The 23887-nt window shown below is 40.3% G+C and overlaps 2 protein-coding genes across 4 annotated transcripts; one reads left to right on the forward strand and one right to left on the reverse strand.

Annotated features, from left to right (window-relative positions):
• Positions 1–474: 474 nt before the first annotated feature.
• Positions 475–22530, reverse strand: si:dkey-12h9.6 (macoilin-1). Of its 3 annotated transcripts, XM_054762190.1 has the most exons (12): positions 15403–22530; positions 12750–12917; positions 11465–11606; positions 10390–10516; positions 10172–10295; positions 8232–8407; positions 7612–8080; positions 7375–7533; positions 4659–4820; positions 4422–4548; positions 3907–4081; positions 475–2326 (listed from the first exon to the last, which is right to left on the reverse strand). In XM_054762190.1, exons 2-12 carry the CDS (start codon positions 12824–12826, stop codon positions 2136–2138), a joined length of 1929 nt encoding a protein of 642 aa, XP_054618165.1. In that variant the 5' UTR covers positions 12827–12917; positions 15403–22530; the 3' UTR covers positions 475–2135. The 3 variants fall into 3 exon arrangements, with proteins under 3 accessions (XP_054618165.1, XP_054618166.1, XP_054618164.1); XM_054762191.1 differs by lacking the exon at positions 12750–12917; XM_054762189.1 differs by lacking the exon at positions 15403–22530 and having other exon boundaries at positions 12750–13997.
• On the forward strand, positions 15425–17814 carry LOC129172458 (serotriflin-like). The gene is made up of 7 exons (XM_054762192.1): positions 15425–15539; positions 15718–15818; positions 15915–16005; positions 16221–16363; positions 16449–16543; positions 17391–17473; positions 17648–17814. Exons 1-7 carry the CDS (start codon positions 15440–15442, stop codon positions 17773–17775), a joined length of 741 nt encoding a protein of 246 aa, XP_054618167.1. The 5' UTR covers positions 15425–15439; the 3' UTR covers positions 17776–17814.
• Positions 22531–23887: the final 1357 nt, after the last annotated feature.

Here is a 23887-nt window from a genome sequence, read left to right on the forward strand (position 1 = left end):
AATTTAAAAAAGTTTAATGTTACAATTAATTGAAATGTAACATTCAATTAAATAAATGTTTAATTTAAATGGTAACTTTTATTTGTAATAATTAAATAAAAAAAATTGTTTAGTTTTTTTCTATTTTGCAACTATTAAAGATGCTAAAACCAATCCAATGTAGTTCAATATATGCTAAGCTAAGAACAAAACATCCACATTTAGCTTTGTGCTGTAGGTGACACAGCAAATTAGTCTAATACCTAAAAATAATTAATACATTTTATTTTCAGAATATGCAAAAATATGCAGAGGGCCAATAAAACGAGCTGCGGGGTGAAATTGGCCCCCTGGCCGCCGCACTTTGGACACCCCTGTTTTATCGTGGTGATCCTTTGCTGTTCTTCCACTCCAATTAGATGCTATTTCCACAAAATGGAGGTTATGATGACATAATGGTGTGAAATGATGCACAAAAATGAGAGAAATTTCAGTTATTTATACAAAAACATCCTCCATTCACATTTTAAGAAACAGTAGCCCTTGTCCGAGTATACGTCTGTATGTACTTTTTAACGTCACAATGTGTGCTCTTCCATTACACTTTCATGCTGACAAAATTGACAGAAGAGGTATTACAATAATAATAATAATAATAATAATAATAAAAAGTACAGCGAGACTAAAAAATATTTTGGATATAAAACATCCTAGAAACAACGCTCTAAATCAAAAGCTACCAAAAAAACAAAAAAAAAGAAATGGCGACATTTCCACTTCTCCGGAGTGTTTTCAATATCAATTCTGTACACGGTGAGTAGAAAAATGAAAAGAAAGTCCAAAAACAGTACATAGCACTTCATTGCAAAACACATTACATCAAGTTTGAAAGTAATGTCTTCAGGCACAGTCACTCAGCTGCTGGACCACGGTTTGTCCGCACGTCAACGGAAGTCCTCATTCGGTCATTTTGCGGAATGAGGATGGTTAGATACGCCTTGTATAGCTGGAATAACAACTACAACATAACGGCCTCGTAAGGAAACACTGCGGGAAAATGTCCTTTGGCCTCAGCCACAGCAAGCATCTTGGCTCAAAGGGCGTTCAAAAATCAATCAGGGTCAAAATGACCACTGGTACGTCATTCATTCATTCATTCATTCATTCATTCATTTGGTCATGGACCTCAGCTGCCTCAGTGTAACACCAGTTGTGACTCCAATGACTGAAAAACATGTATCGCAAGATTTATGTGGATAACAAAGACGACTTTCCTACGACGGAGTATTCGAGCCACACCGAAAAGAAACAAAAACAAATCGGAAGAATGAACAACTTCATTCTCGTAAATTTATGAAAGTCAAGTCGTACATTTACGAGAACAATAGTCGTAATATTACAATATTTCTTTTTCAAATGCGACCCTAATATCCCATCTTACTTTTCTTATATTGAAATGTCCAAATTTTGTCAAGTTTTTCTTTTAATCTTTATTATTATTTCTTATTTGTTTTTGTTATCGCCAAAACACAACCAAAACATTTTAATTTATTTATTTGTTTTATCAGAAAAGCAACAAAAATAACTTTTTTTTTCTCCAGATATTTCCAATTATTTCTTTGTTTTTTTCTTTTTATCTAAAAAAAAAAAAAAAAAAAACAGCTAAAATGTTTGGGTTTTTTTTGCTGATCAGATTTAGAGAATTTCCGTGCACCCGAAGATGTTTAGGATTTTTTTCTCTTTCCGAAAAGTAAAAAAAAAAAGTTCCCCCCACCCCCCATAAAAAAAGTAATTCTCGCTGGGATTTATTTCAACTAATTGATTTGTTTCAACTAAATGTGGAGCTACTTGTTTTTCTGGATAGTGATGTTATGAAAAATGTGTGTTTTTCCCCCAAAACAACAAAATGAATCCATGTTGGGTTTGTGTCCTGCTTCAGATTGTTTCTATGCTCTGAAAAGGTGAAATGTTTGTGCGATTTCCACGTCGTCTGGCTAAAACTGCACGCGGGCGATGAAATAAAAACGGTGTGTCGTGAGCGATGCGAGGTTAGCACCAGTAGCGCAGCAAAGAAGGCAAGTCTGCTGCCGCGTGGAAGCTGCTTCAGGTCGCTGATGTCACTTCCACGTTAAGCCCCTCCCTCCCGTGGCGTCCGTCTACTTCTTCAGACACTGGTACATGAGGGCGCGCGGGTTGAGCACGTAGCGCTCCGAGGTGAGCAGCTTGGTGAGATACTGCGGCACGGCGGGCCGAGGAGCCAAGTAGGACACGGCGGGGCTGACGGCCATCACCTCGGCGATCTTCTGCTTCATGTCGCTGATTTCCCTCTCCTGCTTCATCAGCTTCCCTGAAAGGCGAGGACGTGCGGGCTCAGTGACGTGGGCAACACATTCTTCTTACGTTATTCACTCAGGACACGAAAAATCAACAACAAAATATGGTTTGGGATCTTAACATTTTGGAACCAAATTCTGCAAATACAATTTATTTTATAATACTTCACCAAAATAATACATAACTGCACATATTCTATTCATATATATATATATATATATATATATATATATATATATATATATATATATATATATATATATATATATATATACACACACACACACACTATATAGATGTTTTTATTTTGTTACTTGTATTATCTTATACTGTTATATTTGTAATTACATGTTAGATTTGCTTTTTGGGATATACAGTACATATACAGTATATTATATTATGTATATATTGTACATATTATAATACATTACATTAAATAATTGATCCAATATATTTGAAATATGTACAGTAGTAACTACACAGAATCTTATTTTTAACATGTACACTTTCATATTTCTAAAAAATACCTCTGAAAAACAGCCAAATGTATTTATTTTTTGTAATTTTATCAAATAAAAAAATAATTTGACGCTATAATTCATGTTATTTATAACATATTATTGTTATTGTTTTGTTACATTTATTTGAGCTATAAAATACATATAATGACATATTTTTATCTAATATAAATATATTATTTGCAAGATTATTATTAATTTATACTTTATTTTAGCTCTAATATACGTATTATAATACATTACATCATATTCGTATCTAATGTATTTGTAATATGTGCAGTAGTAAATATCAAGAATCTTATTTTTAACATGTTGTTTATGATCATTTGGACATTTTCATACTCATTTTCATACTAAAATACATTTATCTGAAAAACAGCCCAAAATTGTTTGGTAATTTTATCAACTAAAAATGTACAGGTATTATGTTTATTAGAATTTATATAAAAAATATATTTTATCTATAACATACATAGCTATTATAATACATGACATTATATTTTTATGTAATATGTTTGTAATATATAGAGTAGTAAATATGAAGAATCTTATTTTTAAATGTTTTGACAATTAAATGATATTTTATACCGCTAAAAAAAAAGATATCAGAAAAACAGCAAAAACATCTTTTAGAAATAATTTGATCAAATTAAGAAAATGTGCAGGTATCATATCTATTATAATTCATATTATTAGTATCTTTTTTAAATGTACTTCAGCTGTAATAGATCCTATTTTGATCATTGTAATACGTCTAAAATACTTATATCCATTATTATAAAATGCATTTGCACAAATAAAGGCTTCCTCTTTATTAAAAGCCTTACTTCTTATAAATGCCTGGCACTCTCTGCAGTTGAGTAACCTCTTCGAGGCCTTATGAATATTCCAAATATGCAGTAAATAATTTAGTGGATCTTGCTGGTGCCGCGTGGGTTACGCGTAAGACTTTACGACCACAAGGGGGTGCCAGAGTACACCCAATCACGCATTTCTGACCGTCTAAACTTTCTATCTTTTGTACCAAGTCTTCACACGAGGACGAGAGAGTGCACTAAAAAGCAGGACTGGGAACCTTGTGCGATCTCCAGCTGTCTGCGTGCGTCTCCCAGCGCTGAGAACAGGTCCAGCTTGATGCGCGTCTCGGCGCTCAGGTTGTACTCCAGATGCTGAGCCTTCTCCTGCAGGACGGACAGAGTGGACAGCAGCACGTCCGCGTCCTTTTCCACGCAGCGGTACTTTCCCAAAGCCTACAGTGCCAAAACAAACAAGAGCGCAAGAGTGGGTCTAAAAACGTCAAGTTCCTGCGGCGGACGAGGAACGCTCGGATTGCGGCACAATGACAGCAACCGTCCCCGTGACACATCCAAAAACACAGCAGGCGTGTTTTTTAAGATCTGACATCAGTTCCTGCATGCTTGGTGAGGATTCAAGCAGATGGGGATGGAATCGAACACCACACAATGCAACAATATCCAATTGTGATGACTCCCAATCCAAAATAAAAGCATACACGGCTACAACAACAACAACAACACAAAAGCGCCACTGCAGACTGACACAGACATTCCCAAGTAGATCAATAAATACCTCCACATCACTCTCTAGATCTACCACTCGACTCTCTTTCACTTGACACTCCAGCTGTAGTTGTTTGTACTCTGTCTCTAGATCTTTTACTCTTTTCCTTAACATTTGGCTTTCAGTGTTGTCCTGCCTGGTGCAAGAGATGGAGAAAGGAAGAAGGGGGTTCTTCATGTATGCTCGTCCGTTAGCATCACGAGTGCCAGTATTTGCTGCTGGTACACGTGCGTGGCTGTTTGGTACCTGCTGGTCAGACTCCTCGCCGCATCGTCCGCTTTGTGCGCCTGAAGCTCGGCCAGCTGCCGCTCCGCCGACAGTCTCGCCTCCGTCTCGGCTCGCGTCTTCTTCTCCAGCATGGCGCTGGTCTGCTTGTCCCGCTGCTTGGTTTTGGTCAAACACAGGATCCTACAGGAAGTACATTCAAGTCACTAACATTTCATTCTTACGGTAGAAAGTCCACTCTATTCGCTCCGACTCTATGTCAGCCCTTCATTGGGTAAGGAACCATATTTGGTAACTCAAGTATACGTGAGTAGATATGATACAATAAGAAGCAATTATAAGATATTGTAATATGAAATAGTAAATGATGCTTTATTCATTTTTATTAACTCGTACAATACCAAAGATGTCTTTATAAACCCGAACCCAACAACGTATTTTTACGTCTTTTAGGATTTTTTGCCAGAGGTGCATGACGCAACTCTCCACTCATGCATTTCACTTCAGAGCAACGTGAAGCCATAAAAACGGCCACCAGGTGGCACAAGTGCATTTGATAAGAGCTCGGCAGGGATCATGTGACTGGAAGAATCACACCTGACAGGAAGGAGGAAGTGAGAGAGCCTGGAGAAGTGGAGCACGCAGAAGGTTACGCATTGTGGGGAAATGTTAATGCGTGCGTACGCACACACACACACACAAACACACACACACGCGCGCACACACACACATAGTCCAGTTCCAAATGTCAAAATTGTAAATAGTTCATGGTGTTATGTCTGAAAATAAATTGTTATTTTGATGTAAAACAACCTCCTTTTTGTGTTGTTTGTGTTGGTATAGTTGTTTAGATATTTGAGCTGTCACAAAATTGAATGAGTTAATTAAAAAAAAATCCCCAAAGTATGATTTCACAAGCATGAATGACTACAAATGCAAGGATGTAGACCACCACAATGTAACCCCTGTGGCCTGATGGGGTATGATTTGGAATTTGACTGCAAGTTTCGTGAAAAATATGACTCTCGAGTCACACAAAACATTGAGTTTTTTCATGCATTACGGCGCCTCAGTCAGAGCCCGCATCAAATGATTAACTCTGGACATAAGCTTTGCTTTTTCTTCGGCTTTTCTGCACCTCCAGCGAGGGATGATGTTACGCAGAGTAGTGTGACGCAGTCACCGGTCACTTGTTATCAAAATTAAGGCCGCCTGTTGTGTTGTTTTCCAGTGGTTAACCTCTTTTTACACTGTGACTAAGTAGGAATGGTAGAAATTGATAACACATAACAGACGGCTGCCGCTAGCCTAGCAAGCTACCGAGCTAACTAGTTAGCCTCTCCAATGTACTTATTCTAAACTTAAGAAAGATTTTCAAAAGGAGTGGGGAAGAAGGGGAAAAGAAACCAAAAATGTACCACTGCCCTCATGAGAGGAGAACCTTCTTTGCTTTCCATTCGCTGTCAGCCAAGGCATGTCGGCTTGGCTATGCTGGCTCAGTAGCCAGTCTCCATGCACTGTGAAAGGTAATGTAATATAAACTGCACGATATGTAGTACTATACAGGTAGGTATTAATACAGTTTTCCTGCCTATAGCGGCCACTGAAAAATCCCCCGCAGAAAATGTACGTGTTATAGACCCTGTGTATAGCAGTCACCTGTCTAATGCGGCCAGCGGCCACCCATTTTGTATCCCTTGGTCAATATCTGACCGCATATAGCGGCCAAAATACCGACTCAAGCAGAAGCTTCATGCACGAAAAAGTTTCGTTTTTTAATCAATGAAGCCGTCGTGTGTAGACTTTAATTACTGAGTCCTAGCTCAGTCACAATCATTCACAAGATCCACACAAACTGTCAGTTGTTCCACATAAAAAAAGCCGTCTTCTTTGGAGCTTGTTGCAGACAGCGACACCGTTTATTTCCTGGTGTGAGACAATGTGCACTGGTCAATACTGTAATGCCGCTTGTTGTGGGGAAGGAGAGACTCACGTCGCCGATGCACTTTAATGGCTTTATTAACAGCGGAGAACACTGCAGGACTTTACATCCACGCCAACATCCACACACTTCCCAACTCTCTCGACACTCACAGCTAGCACTGAGCCGAGCTCTCCTGCTCGTGACGTCGCACCATCACTTCCTGTCACTTCCTGTCACTTCCTGATGAACTAAAGCTGTATCGACACTCTGCCGTATACATAATAGCAGCTTTGTTTTGTGGGTGGTGTAGAATAACAAACCTAGTTGTTCTTTACAGCTTTTACCCGCGGTCCCACAGTGCCCTCGACTGGTCAACATGTAACAGTATAATCATATGTATCTGCAAGCACAACAAGGTTCTAATCACAGACATGTTAATATGTGCGCGCACAAATTCAAAATGGCCGCCAACCTGTCTATAACGGCCACCTGCCTATAGCGGGCGCTTTTGCCGTTTCCCTTTAGTGGCCGCTATAGACAGGTTTGACTGTATTGCTTTCTTTGCTATTGCTGCTTGGCGACCTGATTTCTCAGCATGCACTTTTTTTTTTTTAAGAGAATTGAAGTTTTTAATTTTAATGTTGAGAGAGAGACAAAAATCATGAATGATTTAGAAAAAAATGAAATATTCATATGTTTCGTGTTGTCACAGATTCAACTGGCTAGTCTTAATTTAGAGACGAGCGCGGTGAGATGCCGTGCGATATTCATCCCCTCCAAAACGTAGAACTTGGGAGACCTTGGTGGACTCACTTGCTTTGGAGCAGCATGTTGGACTGTCTCAGCAGAGACACTTCCGGCCTCAGGCTCCTCTCGCTGTTAGTCAGGTTGCAGACGTGACTGCGTAGTTCTTGCTCGCTGTGTCGGCTCACCTGCAGCTCGCCCCTCAGCTTCCTCACTTCCTGCTCCAGCCTGAGCCGGGAAGGAGAATGGGCGGAGTCACCAAGAGGAGATTGGACCACCATGTATGCATGGAAAAACAAACCTCACCTGCTTAGCTGCTCAGCGTGCTGATTGTGAGCTGCCGTGGCGTTCTTGTCTGCTCCATCCCGGTTTGGGCTGACTGTCTTCCAGTTGGGTCGCTGTTTCTTCTCCGTCCTGCCAGCAGGGGGTGAAGGCGTGGCTGTGCTGGTCCTACGGGCCTTTGGCGAGGAGTTCTTAACTGCCCGTGTGGCTTTGTTGCCCTGCTCCTCCTGAGGTAGTTTCTCTGTGGTTGTGGAGGATTCTGGTCCCGGTGACCCGCTGTGGACCAGCTCTCTGGACTCGCCTGAGCAGTTTTTGGACAGCAATGGCTTTCGATTCAAGTCAGCCGACCTGACTTCCTGTGTGGCCTTCTCGGTCAGTTTCTCCTCACTAGGAATCTGGAGACAGTCTACGGTGTGGGAGTCATCATGAGCAAGAACAGCACCATTATGGAACTGGTACTGGCTGGACTCTGACTTTGACTTCCATTTGGAGTCTGCAAAGGACAAAAAAAAAAAAAACTGCACACGTCTTCCCCAACTATTTGAACTCAAGACCCAAACAAGATGTGTGGTTGGACTCGAATTGAACAAAAACATCTACATACTGCTGATAAAAAGAGATACTCTTTAGCGGCATTGACTTACGGCCATTGTCGGTCGCCATCTTGGGGTAAAGCGGCAGGCCTGGCGGGAGCGAGTGCTGCAGCAGTTGCATGTGGAAGTCGTTGTCACTCTGCACGGCTTTCTGAATGCGCAGCTTGAAGATGTTGGTGAAGTAGCAGGTGGCATCAAAGCCCATATATACCACGGGATATCCAATGCTGAATGGGGACAGAGTGAATGCAAGCGAGTTATTAAATATTAAAATGAGGTTTATTTGAACATTTGTGCCATATAGCGGCGTCATCCATGATGGTAAACACAACACTGAAGCCAAACAAAGGAGATCAAGACGACATTGCAATGCTTTTCAGTCAGTTTTGGATGTTAAAATTAGAATTATATAATAGAACTATATAAAAAAGACCCAAAATAATCCACCAAATCAAAGCCCAAAATCATACAACATAGGTGATTTTCCCGCCAGTTATTAATGATGAACATCACCTTTAGGGGTGTCAGGAGACACCTAACTCACGGGACGAGACAATGCACAAGATTGGGTCCACAAGAACAAGACGAGACTAGATTTTAACATTAATTGTATGAAAAGTAGAATGAAAAAATATGAGTAGACAAACACATTTTTGGATTTAACCGAGTCACAAAATAGTGCTGATGCGATTTGAAATGTTTATTGTTGTATTGTTTATTATGTTGCTTCCACTTTCTAATAAATTCTGGCTGGTTTGTGTTGATGGGCTCACCTTGCTCATTAATATTCCCACACGGGGGCATCTTTTTCACTCCTAATTTCTACGTTACCTTGGATTGCTTCTCACGAGGCTCTACTCCTTTGCTGTGTGTACGCTAGCAGCCCCGCCTCCCCAAAGAGATACAAAGAAACTGTATGATTGACGAGAGGTGCACCGTTTTTTGATGAGGCGTCTAGGTACGGAACCAGTGCACAGAGTGAACCCTCTTCCTGCCTGTTTGAAGGCGAGGGACGAGAGGAACAGACAAGCATTCACATGGCAATATATGGAGGCCGGCAAAATGATCAAGCTCTTTTTCTAATTTATTTCCTTATTCATTTTATGATGCCGACAGTTTGTTTTTCTGGACGAGAAATCTCACAGGATCTTGGGACACCCCGAGTCACCTTGCATCATGAAACGCTGAGGCTGACAATAATCCACAAAGTCAAAGCCCACAGTATGCTTGCTCATGCACAAACACATGCACACACACACAATGTATACAGTATGGCATTTAAAGAGAAGCGATCACTCCTCCAGCCACTTGTTAATGGAAACCACCACCTTGCTTAATAGAAACAAACAGAAAGCCTCCAAATAATCCACACAGTCAAAGTCTAAAATGCACTGGCTCAGGCACGAGCACACACATACGAGTCATATCATTACTGTGTTTGGTCCTAATGATTAATGATAACCACCACCTTGCGCAATAATGAACAGAATGACTCAAAACAATCCACAAAGTCAAAGCCTAGAGTATGCTCGCCCACGTGCAAAACCATGCACACACTGTATAGAGTATGGCAAATAATGAATGTGATTGCTCTTCCAGCCAGTCATTGATGAAAACCACCACCTTGCTTAATAGAAATAAACAGAAAGCCTCAGAATAATCCACACAGTCAAAGTCCAAAGTGTACAAGCTCATGCACAAACACATGCAAATGAGTCATATAATTCATTTATCGCGCCAGTCATTTATGATAATCGCCACCTTGTACAACAAAAATTAGCAGAAAGACTCAACAACAAAAATCCACAAAGTCAGGAGAGTCCGAGTGTTGTATTACGCAGATTAATGCTTCCTGGATGAGCTGTACCATAGCATGGTTGTAGTGTAGCTCAACTCCCCATTGCTGACGGCATTTGCTCTTCTTCAGACATAAAACTATTAGTAGTAGTAGTACTAGCGGTAGTACGGACAATGCATTTGTGTCAACATACCAGTGAGCAGCAAAGAGATGAGAGAGGTTGGCGTGTGAGGTTTTAAGGTCTTTGAGCCGAAGCGAAGCCTCGGTGTACACAAGAAGAATCCACAAGGACACCGTGGATATGCAGATGCCCTTCTCTGAGGAGACCAGGCAAAATTTCAGCGTTTCACTGTCAATGTTTTGACATTTTGTCATGTGACGGCACAAAAGCAAGAGTGAAAGAGCGCTCACCTGTGTGCCAAATATAATTGAACACGACGTAGGTGCTGGCCACAAAGAAGAGCCAGTGCAAAGGAACAAAAATCAAACAAAAGATGTCAAGAGTGAAGGCGGCACAAACGAAAACAGCACAAATGACCTGCAAACACACAGAATGTTTAGGGTATTAGAAAAGTTTTAAATATTACAAAAATTTTGTTGCAGCTTGATGCAAAAGATCAATAACCCAAAATGATAAAGCAATATTTCTTTTTAAATGATTTTTTAAATAAATGAAATACAGTAATCCCTCATTTATCACACTTAATTGGTTCCTGAACCAACCGTGATAAGTGAATTTCTGAGAAGTAGGATTCTTTCTTTATAAAGCATGAAAAACTTGTTCACAATCTTCAAAATAATCTTCAAATTAACACCTCCAAAACCCTCCAACAAGGTTTTATCATTTTATATATAAGCTGTGACCATGTATTAACAGGCACATTCACAGTAACATGTAAAACACAGTTCCACTATGTGGCCTGAGGCATTGTGAACGAGACGCTGAAGAGCTGCCGGTGAGTGTGTGGCAAAGCTAGTCGCTAACCGGCTAGTAGCTAGCCGGTGTGGTGTGGCGAGGTGTCACTATGCCATTAAGGTAGTTCTTCGGCATAACAATGTTAACAACAATAACAGTGTTGCTATAGCTTGGTTAATACTATAATATGTAGGTCACATTATGTAAATGGAGCATTGTTGGCGTTTGTTTCACAAGGCTTTATAGGAGGAATAGGCGCGTCCCTTTACATGCATTCTTAGCTCCCTCTTTTTAGCTGTTTTTATACCTTTAGAACACAGGAAAGAGAAAAACATGTGTTCATGTCCCACACAAGGATTGTGGGTGATCGTCAAAATTCCACCCAAAAAAGTGCAGTTTTCCTTTAAAGTTAATATAATGAAGCTTAAGGTGGCCTAATACTTTATGTGCAGTACACTACAAGTTATGGCAATATCTGATGCATTTTACAATCTTAAGTCTACAGCAATAGCAACCTGAGGGTGTGGGTGTGAATGTGCTGTACATCAGATTAACATAAAGGGTCCTCACCAGCCCGTGGCAGTGGAAAGTGGTGTAGACGCTCCCAAAGAAGAGCCAGCATGGCCACAGGTACTCCAGCCGGAATTCCAGGATGAAATCCGCCAGCAGCACTAACATCCACATGGCCATAAACTTCAGGAAGGTGTAGGCGCTGCAAAGATAGATTCAATACATTCACAAGTCAGTACATTGTAGTACTGTAGTGTCATTTTAAATCCAGACACAATAAAAGCCTAGCGCTACATCTGTAATTGTGCAGCTGTATCTTAAACATGTCAACATCCTTGTAATCGGAGCCACTTCAGCAACATGTCTCCTTTTTTATTTAATGTTAGGCAATCACAAGGTCCACAACAGGAGCTCCTTTGTTCTGCTCATCCATAGGCTGCTGTTACCACATCGCTCCTTCTTTGTTTGGTAACCATGGCGATATTTCATCTGGAGGAGCGAGAGGGAGGCAGGGAGGGACGGAGCCACAGCTTCCTTCTCCACATGGTTTAAATAGCAATGGTTTTTAACCTCACCGTTGTTAAATTAAGCTGAAACGGGGAAATGAAAGGGGCATCCCGTGATAAGGGTTTGGCTGCATGCTTTCTTTTTAGGTTGAAAAATGTAAGGAGTGCAGACAAGGCAGCAAAATACAGCAATATTGTAGTATTTTCAATATATATTTCTTTTAAAATGCGGGACTTTAAAATATATATTTTGTACTATTAATTTTCATTTATTTTACATTATTGTGATTGTAAAGTATAATATAATATAATGCACCATATTGTGTATCCAAAACACAATATAACATAATTTTATTTTTTATTCTATTTTTTCTTGCTGTTTTTTGAAAAACTGTGGAAGAAAATACAATTGTGTCATCGGAAAAATGGTGACTTAAGACAAGGTTTCATTTTGACTTTTTTACTGCACGATTTAAACAATAAACATGATTTCTATTGCTATGCAGGTGTTCCAAAAGCTAAAATTGCCTTTTATGAGCAGACACGATAGGTAACGTGACACATTGGACGTGATAAGATTGTTATTTCAGTCTGATTTGAAGAGTAAGACTCATGAGTGGAAATACGAGCAGGCCGATGATAACTTGCTTTTTTTGGTCTATTTTTTGCGTGTGCGTGTGTAAACAATGACGAGTGAGCGGCACACACAAACACAACAAGAAGACAGTTTTGTGGCTGGTGACGTGATGCAGACAGGTGAGTGACATCCACACAAAGACTCACAAAGACAGACACCACAACAAAAGCATCCTCCAGCAAAGGCTGACTTGGCTGGGTACCTTTCCGACAGCCTCTCGCTTATTTTCAGCTTCTTCATCTTTCGCAGCCTGCTCGCGTCCACATAGCGTTTCTTCATCTTATGGCTTCCTCTCGCCCGCCCACCTTTGTCTCCCGACGACGACGACGAAGAAAATGTTTCCTATATGGACGATGACGTTCCCTCCAACCTGTGATGATGATGATGATGATGATGAGGATGGTGGCGGTGGTGATGTCTGGCAACAAAAATAGGGTACCAGTGCGCGGTTGTGCGCGCATGCGCACTGGAGGGCGCACCTACAAGCTGGAAACTGCAATCGGCAGTTCGATCAAATTACACGATACCAAGGGTATGTAATAAGACAGATATTTTTCAGTTGTCTTTTGTGGTTATTTTGACAAATCTTTTATTATTATTTATATCATATGTATTAATTCAAACGAAATAAGGTTAATAATAGTGTTGGTATTGTTACACTGTCTTCTATTGTTGGGTTTATACGTCCGTCCATCCATCTTCTATGCCGCTTAGCCTCACTAGGGTCGCGGGTATGCTGGAGCCTATCCCAGCTGATTTTGGCCAAGAGGCGGGGTAGACCCTGGACTGGTCGCCAGCCAATCACAGGGCACATACAGACAAACAACCATTCACACTCACATTCATACCTTTGGACAATTTAAAGTCGCCAGTTAACCCAACATGCATGTTTTTGGAATGTGGAGGAACCCGGAGTACCCGGAGAAAACCCCAGCAAGTATGGGCAGAACATGCAAACTGCACACTGAAATGCCCAACAGAGATTCGAACCCAGGTCTTCCCAATCTCCTGACTGTGATGAAGATGAAGACTGTGGCTTGGCCACCGTGCCGCCCCGGGTTTATACATATGTTGTTAAATTGTTCACAGTTAAGTTTGTTGATTACATTTTCTTTCTTTTGCCAAAAAAACGTGTCCTGTGTTTTATTCTGATAATCCTGATCAACAAATTAAAAGGCAAAACTCAAAATCTAGCCAAGTCTGCCCTCTGTCACCGATTCTGTTCATAACTTTTATGGAAAGAATTTCTAGGTGCACTTGAGGGGGTCCAGCTTGAGGGCCTAGAATCTCGTCTCGATATGGTCCCGATGGCCTCCTCAGGATGTGACCTTCAGTGTTTACTGGGGAGGTTTGCAGCTGAGTGTGAAGCTTCTGGGATGAAACTCAGCAACTCCAAATCTCAAATCTGAGACCATGGTTCTCAGTCAGAAAAGGGTGGACTGCACCCTTTGGGTTGGGAGTGAGGTCTTCCCTCAGGTGGAGGAGTTCAAGTAGCTCAGAATCTTGTTCACGAGTGAGGACTTTCCTGTTGGGAGTGCTGCTCCCGCTACCCGTATAAGTGGAAGGAAATGGATGGATGGATCTCAAACTCATCAAAGGAACTTGACATATTTAAAGTAAAATGAATCTGTTTCCATTTCGGCAAAACTGTATCTGTAGTTACTTGATATCGGATTGCTACATAGTCACATAGTGAGTTTTAGATTTAAACCAACAATCAATAAACACCAGAACCTACACACCTTAAATCAGCCCGGATGGTGGAGCACATGGAAACGCTATTGTTTTGACAACTGCAACAGTGTGGAAGGGACAGTATATCAAATAATCTCTGAATCTACGTGACGCCGACATGGCTTAATGGCAAAGCAACGGATGGGGAAAAGAAACAGAAGCTTCCCTTCACTTAAAGAGAATGAAGGACATCCTGCTTTGGAGAACAATGGATGAAGGAAGCCCTACCTGCCTCTTTTGGCTCACGCTCCAGGTGCTTTTTAGCAAGGCAGGTGAGACTACAGCAGGGGGAACTCAAGGGAGGGTGGCTGAGTAACTGCGGTGTTTTGTTGTAAGTCACAATGTGTAATAATGTGTTACGGTGTTTCAACACAGTGACAACAGAGGTGTGCTTTGGAAGAAGTAGGAAGTTGGGAGAATATATGTGGAATTTATATTATTCTCTATCAATTCTCATCATGATTTAACATTAGAGGCAGAAAATAAAAATAAAACAAACAAATTGCAATGAATTTAAGGCTTCCCCCTAATCTGCATTATCCTTATGAAGCGGTAGAAAATGAACGAGGATTATAATTCTCATGCGGTCTGGGGGAAAGTGTCTAACTTTGAATATGTCTGACATTTCCAGGCAAAAACCCTGAAAAGAAATCTGGAAACAATGCAATATTGCAATGGTTACAACAAACTTGTTATTTTTAGTTCAAGCTAGTCCTGCATCAAACTGTTTTTCTTGTTTAGTTGCTGGTCGGATTTCTCCAGCAGCCCGTTTAGGCAGTTGGGCCTTAAGATGCTTGAGCCCCCTGCTGGTGAAATCCAACAACAATACGACATAAGTTTGCTGATATGGCAGAAGTCCGAAGATTGAAAGCATTTATCAAGCGCGTCTGTAATGCAACAGTAGTTGTTAGAGTACATACCCTCAAGAGCGGCCATCGAGAAGGCAATGTTAGACTAGATAAGAGCTATTTTAAGCACCGCTGTACAATATAAGCAGAGAGTTTACACACAGCCTCATGTTATCTTCAAGAGATGCCCTTGAATGTGTCCTTATGTGCCCTTATGCCCTTATGTGTTTATTCCCACGTGGCAACATGGCCCTGTATATATAAAAAACACACCTGTGCTTCTCAGGAGGCGTCAGTCCAAAGTTTCGCAATGAACTCGTTCCTTTTTACCTTCCTGTGCGCCTTGGGTCTCTGTGCCGCCCTTCAGGTGTTGGCCGACTCGGAGACTGATGTGGAGTTGTTGGCTGTAAGTACAATGACAACATGGCTCAACAGTCGCTGTCAGCAATTTGTTGTGTATTTAATGCTTTCGTGTGTGTTTCCTCTCCCATGATTGATCATCTTAAAGGAGGGTGAGTGCAGTTATCACTGATCTTCTACAATTTCATTCACACACACCTGAACAGTTTTGTTCCTTTGTGATGTTAGAAAGCGTCCTGGCCTCGTCCTCGGAACAGCGTGAAATCGTGAACAAGCACAACGCTCTGAGGAGAGGTGTGAGTCCCTCTGCCAGCAACATGCTGAAAATGGTATATATACTGTATACACATATATAGATCAAGGAATGCTTGAGGAATTTTCACAATAAATGCACAAATTCTGAAGTGAAATTGTCGCTCTTCCAGAGTTGGAACGGAGAGGCTGCAGCCAACGCTCAGAAGTGGGCCAACACCTGTTCCATGAAGCACAGCCCGCCCAGCGCCAGAGAGATCAGCAGTAAGTGGCTTTTTTAGCCAAAACCTTACAGTGGAACCTCTCACAGTCCAATACAATCTTTGCTGCAATTTTCCTACAGGAAATAATCAGTTCCAGGGTCAAACTGTTACCAGCATAAAACCTACATTGACTATACATGCATTTCACAGCAGTCATTCTAGCATAAAAATCACTTAACCACATAAAACATTATTTTTTATTCTTTTGTGCTGCAGCTAGCGGCTGTGGAGAGAACTTGTACATGGCCAGCCACAAGAACACCTGGAGCAACGCTATCCAGTCGTGGTATGACGAGGTCAAGGACTGGCGCTACGGAATGGGATCGGTCAACGGAGGCGTAGTTGGACACTTCACGCAGGTACAGTGTCAAACCAAACTAATAATAATGTTTCAAATGAAATATTATTATTTCATATCAAACGTGTTTCTTTCCCCATACCCAGATTGTTTGGTACAGGTCCAACCAGATTGGGTGCGCTATGGCCCACTGTCCCAACTCACGCTATAAGTACTTCTACGTCTGCCACTACTGCCCACCGTAAGTACAAAAAAATACTTCTCGTCTTATCCATAAGTGGACACAAATATGATTAGCTTTACTCTAACTATTTTTTAGATCATTTCATTTTTATGCTATATTTGAACTATTGCATATACTGAAAAAATGTATACAGTAATTAAATAAAGCATCAAAAAAAAGAATTAGTTAATAAAATGTCCAGTAAATTATTAAATTGCATATTTTTTGAATAACAAAATAAATGCAAAATAATTGTATTCATTCATGTATCTCATGAGCACTTTATTCATTTAATGACCAATCTATGCATTTTTTAAAATTTCATGGCAGTTTTTATCACAACCAATTTAGTATTTTTTATATATATATATATATTGACGGTTTAAATGTATTCCCAACCACTTGATTTCATGACTGATTTATTAATTTAATGACCCTTCTTATTTATTTCTTTTACTTCATAACAACGCAAAACAGTGAATCTAATTATTTGAAACGAACTCAATTACTCCGTCAGTCACCCAACATGACGTGGTGTGCGGGATAATTGATGTAATTGGTTGAACTGCAATGGAAGCTACGCCCACAATGAATAAATCCATGTCTCTCAAAATAAATTGGCCCTAAAATCATGAAATTAATACATTGGTCATGAAATTAATGAATGGGTCCAATGCAATGTATAATGTTCAGCTTACTTGAAATTCAGTTGTAAAAATGAGGCAATAGTTGCAGTAACAAGTACAAACCATCTCCTTATAGTCATGAAATAGTAACTGCTGCATATCTGTTACATGTTTGGGCTGATAGCCAGAGAGTGAGTCTTTTACGCAGTAAATATTTGATGTTGTGACCTACATTTTAGTGGAAATTACCAGTACGCTCGTCCCTACAAGTCAGGACCCTCCTGTGCCGACTGCCCCAACGCCTGTGAGAACAAATTGTGCAGTAAGTAGCAGCAGCCTGTGCTCTAGAACACACTAATAACACAAAGCTGAGGCTGGCACGGATAATTGTGCCACGGTGCTCCTACAGTGTGTTCCATCTTGTATCATTGTCTTGTTTGGTGTTCGTCCTGCTATTCGATTAACATATCACTTCATTTCTATATCACGCCCTCAGCCAACCCCTGTCCTTACACTGACCAGTACAGCAACTGCCCCGAGCTGAAGCAGCAGTGGAGCTGCGAAAACAGCAACGTCGCTTCTTGGTGTCCCGCCTCTTGCAAGTGCACCTCACAGATTAGTTAATATGTTGCATCGAATAAAAAAACGTCGTGTGTACCCTTACCACCGAGCATGACGTATTGTTGTTGTATGAATGGTAACAAGTGGCTACACAGGCTAATTATGTACCTTCTGCCATCTAGTGGAAGACCATTTCATTGTGCCCGTCGCTGGGATATTAGCTGAACAAAGACACATTATTTCTAGTAAATAATAACACTTTTCAACCCAATGAAATGAGTTTGGATCATTTCCACTTATGTGCAACCACGCAGAGGTTGGGAATCACTCTTTTTGTCATAAAGCAGTTTGCTCCACGGCTCCCCCTCCAGTGCAGAAGCATAAATATTTATTTTTACACCTCTAATGTTTTAATAGGAATGTGTTATCATAGTTATCAAATTTGTAGTCATGATAAATATACCCAAAATAATTGTACATGTATTATATATTTATTAAATATAAATATTATACATGATAATCGAAATCAATAGGTAGAAAAGTATATTTTTATTTAAAAGCATATTTTATTAATGTAATTAATTACATTAAAGTTCAAAATGTATTCCTCAGAAATTCAGTGAGTTATTAATTAATTTATACACATTGAAGTAGTCCGGGGTTGCCACGGCAGACAAGTAATGCCATCTTTGTATGCTTGTAATGATTTAAAAAGTCCTATTAAGTTTCCAGGGTTAAACATTTTGACTTCCTAACTATTTCATGAAGGGTTAAGTGCCAATGCTAATGCAACATGAGAAGTGACCTGGCTGGTCCACTAATATTTTACATCTGAGGTTGCCCTGGGAACAACAGCCACTCTCCTACACCTTCCAAACCAGTGCAGCACCGCAATGATTTCACATTGTTTCTTATTGTTGCTTTAAAGGAGAGGGGTCTGGAATCAGTGTGTTGAAGGAAAAAGAAATACAGTACGTGGAAGTGGAACATCCAAACACCAAGCGATAGTCTGACTGTGCTACTTGAACCGAATATGTTTTCATTTTTCTAAGACTTCCTATTACACACGCTACCATTGTGTTAAAATTAACTGCCTTTCCGTGTGATAAAAAGCCCGCACTCGGTGAAAATAAACACTTGAGGTTGAATTTCTCTAACGTTTCCACGTGCCAAAACACTTCCATCGCTCATCGTCACATCCACAAGTTGGACCAAAGAGACAGCAAGGTGAAGAAAAACTAAAGCGGGCGTCTGGCTGCTGCCGCGTCCCCGCAGGGTTAGTTGCGTTGAAAGACAAGGGGGACCACCTGAAGTGGGCGGAGTAAAAAGGGGAGATAAGAGGGTGAGTCTTTCCTCTGCCAGTGATAGCGGACGTCCTCCAGCTTGGTGGAGCGCGATAAGGCTACTTGTGCCATCCTGTGGGCCTTATCACTGCCAGCAATACGCTATAACTGTTACTACCAGTGTCTCATGTTTGTATTTCCCATTGTCTTTTTGGTCATCTCCAGTACTGTGCAAAAGTTTTGGGCCACCATTTGTTTTAATGACCTTTTGATAGTTTGACATACAGTAATAAACCCGTAAATACATACTGTAGTAGGACACGTTTAATCTTGCCACATGGTATTTTGTAGAGAGGTGATAACTTTGTCATGCAGTCATTGCAATACAAGTACAGTATAATTGTATAACTGTGCAGTATGTCACACAGGAGATACTAAAGATTGTATTGGTTGTATTACACTATTCGTTTTAAGCGCTTCTCTTTAAATATCTGACAATACAAGGGCAGGAAGACTGCAGCTGCAGATCTGTTCCATCAGTGTGTCCAGACTGAAGACATGTTCATTTGGTCTGATGTGTTATCTCGCTCTGGATCAGAAACAGGATGTCGGATAGTGGGGGAAAAAAAGAACTCCATCCATTTAAAAATGAATGCAGCCAACTCTATTTGATCAGTGAATAAACTAACTTGTGAGTACAGTCAAACCTCGGTTTTTGTTGCAAATTTTCGCAAAAACTTGGCTATCAGTTTTCATACAATATTACATTAAACAAACTACTTTGTTTTGCCCTGTACTGCATGGTTCCGCAAAATCAAGTGCCCAAACAAAGCACCATACGCACATAAGTAACTCACCATGGGGCCAAAGAACCAGCTATAAATCCTTAGATTAATCGATTGTAGAGATTTGCAAGGGGTATCTTGAGTCAAGCAATCGGTTGACAGTGCATCTCCTAAACAACACCTGGGCTGCCGGCGAAAGGATTGCCGCGCGTGCTCCGTAGCTTACCATGACTGAAGACGAGAATGGATGTAAATAGTACCAGCGCGATAGCGCTAGCTAGTCACAGCAAAAGATTTTCAACACATCAGCAAAACAAAAATCTAAAGTTTGGAACGTCTTCGGATTTTACGAGACGGAAAAGTCAACAAAAGTCATGCCGTTTGTAACTATGCAGAGCAGCTCTGAAGTCCACTGGCAGCACAACAGATCTCGACCAGCGAGGCCAACAGAGATGAGACAAGTACACACTTTTTACTTTTTTTGGTTTGTAACTTGTTTACTTTGAAATGTTGCACCTTTGTTACCTACCTGCAGTGTCACTCAGGCTGAAATGTTGCACAATTACTATTGTTATGACAATTTGAGTATGGGATTGTTTACTTTTAAAATCTAACAGAGCATTTTCATTGCTCCCATGTGGCAAATAATGCTATTTACTTATCTTTGCTTAGACATATTTTTGCCACTTTTGAAGACGTTTGTCATTATCTGAGGGGCTTTGCGCTATTTATTTATTTCTTATCATCGATTGGACTGAAGGCTAAGACGTCTGTTTTTTTCACTGATCCCATCAAACCAAAAGATTCAGCAATTGCATTCAGCAAACACATTTGACATGTTGTTCTGTTGTTGCTCGTCTTTCGGCTTCATTTTTGCCAGTGCCTTAAAGCAAGCTTGGGAATAGGATGTGGTCCTTTACACATTTGAAAATACTGTAAGAACGCCACTTTTATAGAATTGCCATCTTTATTTTATGGTGTAAGATTAATGCCTACATCAACAAATGTTAACAGTACAATTGTATCGAATCATTCTGTTTTTAAAATATATCGTTTTTTCATACAGTAACCTGTGTATCTAGATGTGAACTGAATTGTCTACACAAAGAGATTTTATTCAATCTTTAATATCTTCATGATATTGAATTGTTTTCATACGTTTCGATTTTTGTCTGACCTTTTAGAACAAATTAATACTGAAAACCAAGGTTCCGCTGTACACTTGTTTGAATCCGCAGGGATTATTACAATATGTGCACACAATTGGTTGGATATCACAGTACAGTTTAAATGCCAATGAATTACCAAGCATATAAACTGCGTCATACAACAACTGGCTTGGCATGCATATTACAGCGTATTCAGTTTTTGCTGGTTTGTGCGGCAAGGACATTATGAAAAGTATTAAATGTAATAAGGCCTGCCTAAAAAGGACTGAGACTATTCAACACCTGCTTCTCGCCATCCTCAGGTGCAGAAATGGCAAAGGAAAATGCACTTCTGATGAAAGCAGATGGTGACGGGCGTGCAGCTTCCTTCCTCAGCTTGAGTGCCCACAAGATGCAGCAACATTTGCTTAGAAAGGTCCACGACTCACCGCTTAAACTTTCATCACACACATGTGTGAGGCAAAAGCCCTTAGGCAAACACAACAGCTCTGTCACGCGCAGAAGCATTGACAGATCAAGTTCATTGATAAAGACGTCAGAGGTCTTATGTTCTAATCTAAATGTAAAGTAGACAACTTCCCTATATTGTCCTGACAATCACACAACAGGCGCAGTATGGGCTCTATGTGTGCGCCGTGCTTCCTGCAGTTCCTGCCATGTTATTGTTTGGTTACAAAAGCGTCATGACTTTGAGTCCGACCACTCGCCAATGACAGAGCTCTCCCAGCACACTGGGCTTAAAAGCAGGCCTGCTTCATGTCAGCCATCAGCCAGTCTGTGTTGTTGTTTCTGCACGCCAAACTGCAAATGTACATTTTTAAACAAACAAAAGCGCTAAAGGGGCCCAAAGCAATAAGCACAGGAAATGGTTAAAGTGGGTGTATCCCAAACACAATGTATGGCAAAACACAATTTAAAAGTGTCTAATCAAGATGCACCCAAAGGTTAAAAAACCAAGGAATGCAGAGTCTTAACAGCTTTTGTTGCAAGTGTAGTTAAAGCAGGAATCAGAATGAAGGTAACATGTAGCATTTTTACAGCAACTGCAATTGCTCCAATTAAAGACGTGATCTACAGCGGAACATACTGTATGCTATCTCTGAATGGACCATTTATGACACAAATGGGCAATAAAAAGCCAAGTTGAGTATTAAAATATACCAACATGACTCTTCTCACTGTAAGCAGTGATAAAGATGACTCCTTGAAACTCCTTGAAATGTAATAGTATGTTCATGTTCAAAAAACAGAATGTATACAGTACAGTAGTATTATATTAGTGTATATTATTATTAAACAAACAAAAAACATTCTAATAATACATTCTTATAACACTAATTAATTAGTTAATTTTGCTTAAAAGGCAAGAATGTTTTACATTCATTTAGTAGGACATCTGTCAAACAGTAACAATGCAATTCAGGGATACGAACATTTTCCACCAAGGGCCACATCAAGAAAAATAAGGGATGCGGGGGCCACTCTTGTATTATAATTTTTTTCAAACTTTCTTTACCTCCATCCATTTTCTATACCGCTTCTCCTCATTAGGGTCGCGGGGGCATGCTAGAGCCTATCCCAGCTGACTTTGGGCGACAGGCGGGGTACACCCTGGACTGGTCGCCAGCCAATCGCAGGGCACATATAGACAAACAATCATTCACACTCACATTCATACCTATGGACAATTTAGAGTCACCAATTAACCTCACCTACATGTTTTTTTTTTTTTTGGATGTGGGAGGAAACCGGAGTACCCGGAGAAAACCCACGTACACACGGGGAGAACATGCAAACTCCACACAGAAATGCCCAAGGGAGAATCGAACCCAGGTCTTCCCGATCTCCAAGCTGTTACTGTGTTGGCCAACATGCTAACCACTAGACCTTTACCTGTTTTTTTTTTTTTTTTAAACGTGTTTAAACAAGTCCAAGCTAAGCTGCTATAAATATAAATATATAAGCTATATTAAATATATATCATTGTTCTTGTCAGTGCAATAGCTTGTTCAAATATTTCAACTTTTTCTCATTTTAATGTAATCCTCCATCATGTTCCACTTTAAGGTTAGCATGTTGGACACACAGTCGGAAGATATTGGTTCGAAACTCTTTGTTTGGGCCTCTCTGTGTGGAGTTTGCACGTTTTCTCTGGGTACTCTGGTTGCATGTTGGGTGAACTGGAGACAGACTCCATAGGTATGAATGTGAGTGTGAATGGTTGGTTGTCTATATGTGCCCTGCGGTTGGCTGGCAGCCAGTCCAGGGTGTACCCCGCCTTTCGCCCAAAGTCAGCTGGGATAGGCTGACAGCATGCCTCTAAGGAATAAGCAATAAGCAGCATAGAAAACGGATGGATGGACGTGTTAAAACTTTAGACACCTTCTCTTTCAATAGCCTGAGCAACTGTGTCCAACCTTTTGATTGGCACTGTGTATGAGCAAGATTTTGTACATAGTGTGTAACCCTCCTATTAAAATAGCTATAATATACAGTCAAATGCCTGTGAACAACAATTCTAAAAATGTTTCAGAAAAGATATGTCTCATTGCACAAAATGTTGTAATGCGTGACGTCCGCAAATGTCATTAGTTTTATTTATTTAATGCATGTAACACTTACACTCGAAGGAGGAAGACCATCATCATACACGCCATCACTTCATTTTACACTTGTGTGAAAATTAAGAATGCTAAATATAAACAAACTTTTGGTACTTTATCATTAAAGTTAAGCCTGTTTATTGTGTTTACATTTAGGTTATTGTGTTTGGTTTTCTTTTGCTACAACAATATTTGCCCCTTATTTCCTATCGGACCAGCCTTCCATAAAAGGATTGCATTCAGGCTTTGAGGTTCCACTGTACAGACTGCTACTTTTTTTCCATTTGTTAAAATGCTTTTTTTTTCCTCTACCTTTTCCATCTGTCTTTTTTTCA

The sequence above is a fragment of the Dunckerocampus dactyliophorus genome, chromosome 19 (assembly GCF_027744805.1).
Source record: "Dunckerocampus dactyliophorus isolate RoL2022-P2 chromosome 19, RoL_Ddac_1.1, whole genome shotgun sequence".
Lineage (NCBI taxonomy): Eukaryota > Metazoa > Chordata > Actinopteri > Syngnathiformes > Syngnathidae > Dunckerocampus > Dunckerocampus dactyliophorus.